We start from the raw sequence: 3,726 nt of genomic DNA on the forward strand, positions 1-3,726 counted from the left end.
CCCGCAGCCCCCTCACCAGGTCATCGCCCATGGCCAACACTTGGCACGGCAACAATTTGGCACGGCACGGGGCGCTAGCGGGATCACGGCCGCTCCTAGGGCCCACTCCGTGACACCTAGTTTATGGAAAAATGTTTTTTTTTAATAATATTATAGCATTTTAAATATTCATATGTATTCTTAAGCCACAGTCCAGCAAATTCCTCTTCCCTGGGAGGGCTCCTCTTCCCTCTTGTGAAATCAGTTTTTCTGTATATATAGGAGTCCCTTGTACAGTGCACCTAGTAGGATTATGATTTTGGTTTGAAAACTGTTACATATTTTTTGGAAAATGAAGGGCTATATCAGAATAGACATGCCAGGGTTAGGCCTGATTTAAAGTAAGGATTTTATGGGCTATGGTACAAATACCAGATTGGTATTCTTGCTGGATTGTGATTTTGCTGCCCACTGGTGGTCAATTTAAAAATAGCAATTTTATGACCAAATTGAATTAAACAGAAATTAACTGTTTCAAATAAATATTTTGAGAGTTTTATATGGTAAAATATTAAAAAATGGGCTGCTAATGGTATGTTATTGTCATTATTAAAGAGTGGTTTGATCAGAGATCAAGCCTGGTGTGTGAAAAAAAATACAAGGCTCTTTAGAGAATTGCAAGTTCTGTCTTTGAACACTGAGGCGTAGGTCAGTCCTGAAGATTATACATGTGTCAAATAATGTAAGGAAGCATTGATTTAATTTTGGTGTGTGGGATGTGTTTCCAAACAGTATTCCATAAAATGTGTGTCTTTACCCACTTGTCTATATATGTTAATCTGTGCTAATTCTGTGAAGACATATATCTGAAACACACTATTTAGGCAAATATATAATACATTAATGAAAATCTGCAAAGAATTAAAAGTTTCACATTAAGTTATGGGCCTTTAAAAATGGGAATTAAATTACATCATTTTATTACTCAATTGTGTATGGTCAGAGTGAGATGTGCTGATTATAGGGACAAAAAAGATACAACACTTTTCTATAGAAATGTTTTAAAAATCTGTCCTTTTTGACCTACAAAAACACCTTGCTCCCTGGCTGAGCTCCTGGCTGAGGTGGTTTAGTGTATGCCAAGTTTGAATATGCAGCTCATATTTATAGCCATATTTAAAACCATTGAAAGGAACATTTTAGAAAAGAAATGCTGGCTCAACTTACTTTCAGAAATGCACAATATGCTGCTATATGGCAAAATTGCAAGAAAGGCAGATTTAGGTAAACATAAGAATGGAAGAGGGGCACGAAATGTAGTTTTTAAATATACTGTTGGTTAACATTTTCTCTATCAGGTGACTTCAGTAGGATGTATGTATGCTTAAGATCTCTGGATAGGGTTAGATTTCATTCCTGCTATGTTATGCATGACTATTAACATGAAAATACAATACAATTTAACTATGGGAGGATGTCTTCATTGACCATGATACTTTAAAGCTTGTATTGCTCCCTGTATTTAAAACTGAACTGAGTGTCATCACTTGGGAGCTTTGAATATTGGTGCCCATTCATGTGAAAGATATTGATTACTGAGCATGCACAACAGCAGATTTTTCAGGGTATACAGCAGTGTGTCTATAGTGGATGCCCTTAAAGCGTCTGTACTTGTCTGAAAGAGAGAATACCTGTATATATAATGAGGAGTACCATTAGGGTACATGAAAGCTTTCTGAGTATTTGAAATACATGGAAGATCCTTTTCCTAAATGATCTGAGGCTACGTTGCTCACTCCTAAAAAAGACTAGAGATTCCTTTGCAGTTTACCCCAGATTGTTCAGTAGCAGGTTTTGTCTTCCTGTGGAATAGCAGAACTCGTAGCCCTCAGGGTGTGCCCTCACACTTTGGTGGAGGCCAGGCTGGAAACAGTCACATAAGAGAGGGGGTGCTTTCATATCAATGTGGGGATTGGTGCAGAAACTTCATGATATGATATTTTATATATTTTTCCCCTTAAAAAACTCGAATAAGTGTATTAACTTCATAGGAGAGAAGAACTTGTTTCCTTTACCTTGTGCATTTGGCAGCACTTAGTTTATATTCACTTTGATTCATAGTCATTTCTACTGTTAAGGGCATGCTAAAAATTGGTAATTATGATGTGGCAGTCCCATAGGTGCCCACAGGTAGACAGAATTATGGCACCTAAGAAGTTAAAATCTGAGGGTCATTTCAGTTTAATAAGCTTGATATGGGCATGACAAAGGTATATATATGAAGAGAGAAGCCTTCTAAATAGTTTTCAAAGGACGGTGCATTTTCTATCAGGGAGAGAACTTCATTCTGTGTTTAGAAAGGTCATGAAGAGGTCCTGAGGTTCTTGTGTGGGTCTTTCAGGAGGAGAGAAATTACCACTTTGAAATGGGAAAATATGGTTATCAAGTAACAAAACTAGCATATGGACTCAGAAACAAATTCCCAAAATGCTTTTACATTTTGTTTTTTGGTTGTTTCTCAGTTTCTCAGCCATAACACAAGCTGCTTAAATTGTTTTAATTTTTTAGAAATCTTTTAAAATCAATGTTTACATTTCCTGATTTTAACAGTGGAATGTTCTATGATGGGAATCATACTTACCTTATTGAGCCAGATGAAAACTACACATCAAAGGTAAGTAAAACTTCAGTTAACCCTAGGCATGGTCAGAATCAGATGTACTGATTATAGGGACAAAAAAGATACAAAAATTCATTAAAAAATGTTTATTGAATGCAAACATTCTGGAGCACAAGGGAGGTAGAAAATACAAGAACCTGTCTCTTTCCCCGCACTTCTTGCTTTGTGACCCAGTACAGCTAGAGTCCTTATCCATTCCTAGAAGGTAGTCATATAGTGTCCTACATGTGTTAAGTTTAGGTAATATGTGTTCTGAGTATCCTAAGTACTCTCTCAAGAGAGCAGGAACAGGCTTACAGAAGTTGTTTCTCACAGTTAGTTAGTAAATCAAAATATGTGCCTTAAAATTATAGAATCATAGAGAAGCAGGGCCAGAAGGGACCTATAGAGGCCATCCAGTCCAGTCCCCAGCATCCTTCTGGTCAGTTTAAAGATGGTTCATTAATGATGGGAGATTCATTATGTCTAGAGCTGCAGATTTATTAAAAACATGCACATACATATCTACTTTACTCCAACTGCATTCATATTGTTCAGCTTTATAAATGTTGGCCCAATCCAGCAAAGTACTTTAAGCACATGCTTAACTTTAAGTATATAAGGTAGGCCCATTGATATCAGTGGACCTGCTCCAGGGGTGGGCAATTATTTCAGCTGGAGGGCCACTTAATGAGTTTTGGTGAGCTGTTGAGAGCTGCAAGGGTGGCACTGCTCCTTGAAAAGCACCCTACCCCCTGGTCACCATCTTGGAGCCGGACGTCCTGCCTCCTAACCCTTGACCTTTGCCACTGGAAGTCCCTCCCCTTGCCCCCGGCAGTACTCCTTTTAGGAAAGGGGTTTGCCATCTTGGAGCCGGAAAAAAAATTATATACTAAAAATCAAACATCCACAATAACATATTTTAATTTTATTTTTAAAAATATTATTGTTCTGATTTGTGTGTGTTTGCATTGTGTATATAGAGAGGTGATTGCATAATAGCGCAAAATGAAGTCTTACTCTTTTATATTATGGGAGGTGTGGGGGGTATGGGTTTTTTCAGGGGCTGTGGGTATGTGTGTTGGATG

The 3,726-nt window shown here is 37.8% G+C and overlaps 1 protein-coding gene across 1 annotated transcript in view; it reads left to right on the plus strand.

Annotated features, from left to right (window-relative positions):
- The window catches only part of ADAM22 (ADAM metallopeptidase domain 22), a gene marked incomplete at its 5' end in the record, with an annotated part of 236,452 nt that overhangs the window by 142,717 nt on the left and 90,009 nt on the right, over positions 1–3,726 (plus strand). Inside the window, one exon of the mRNA XM_019508374.1 lies at positions 2,590–2,653. Within this exon, the coding sequence (XP_019363919.1) occupies positions 2,590–2,653 (64 nt within the window). The remainder of the gene's footprint in view (positions 1–2,589; positions 2,654–3,726) is intronic.

This window comes from Gavialis gangeticus, unplaced genomic scaffold (genome assembly GCF_001723915.1).
Source record: "Gavialis gangeticus isolate Ggan-Ray unplaced genomic scaffold, GavGan_comp1, whole genome shotgun sequence".
Lineage (NCBI taxonomy): Eukaryota > Metazoa > Chordata > Crocodylia > Gavialidae > Gavialis > Gavialis gangeticus.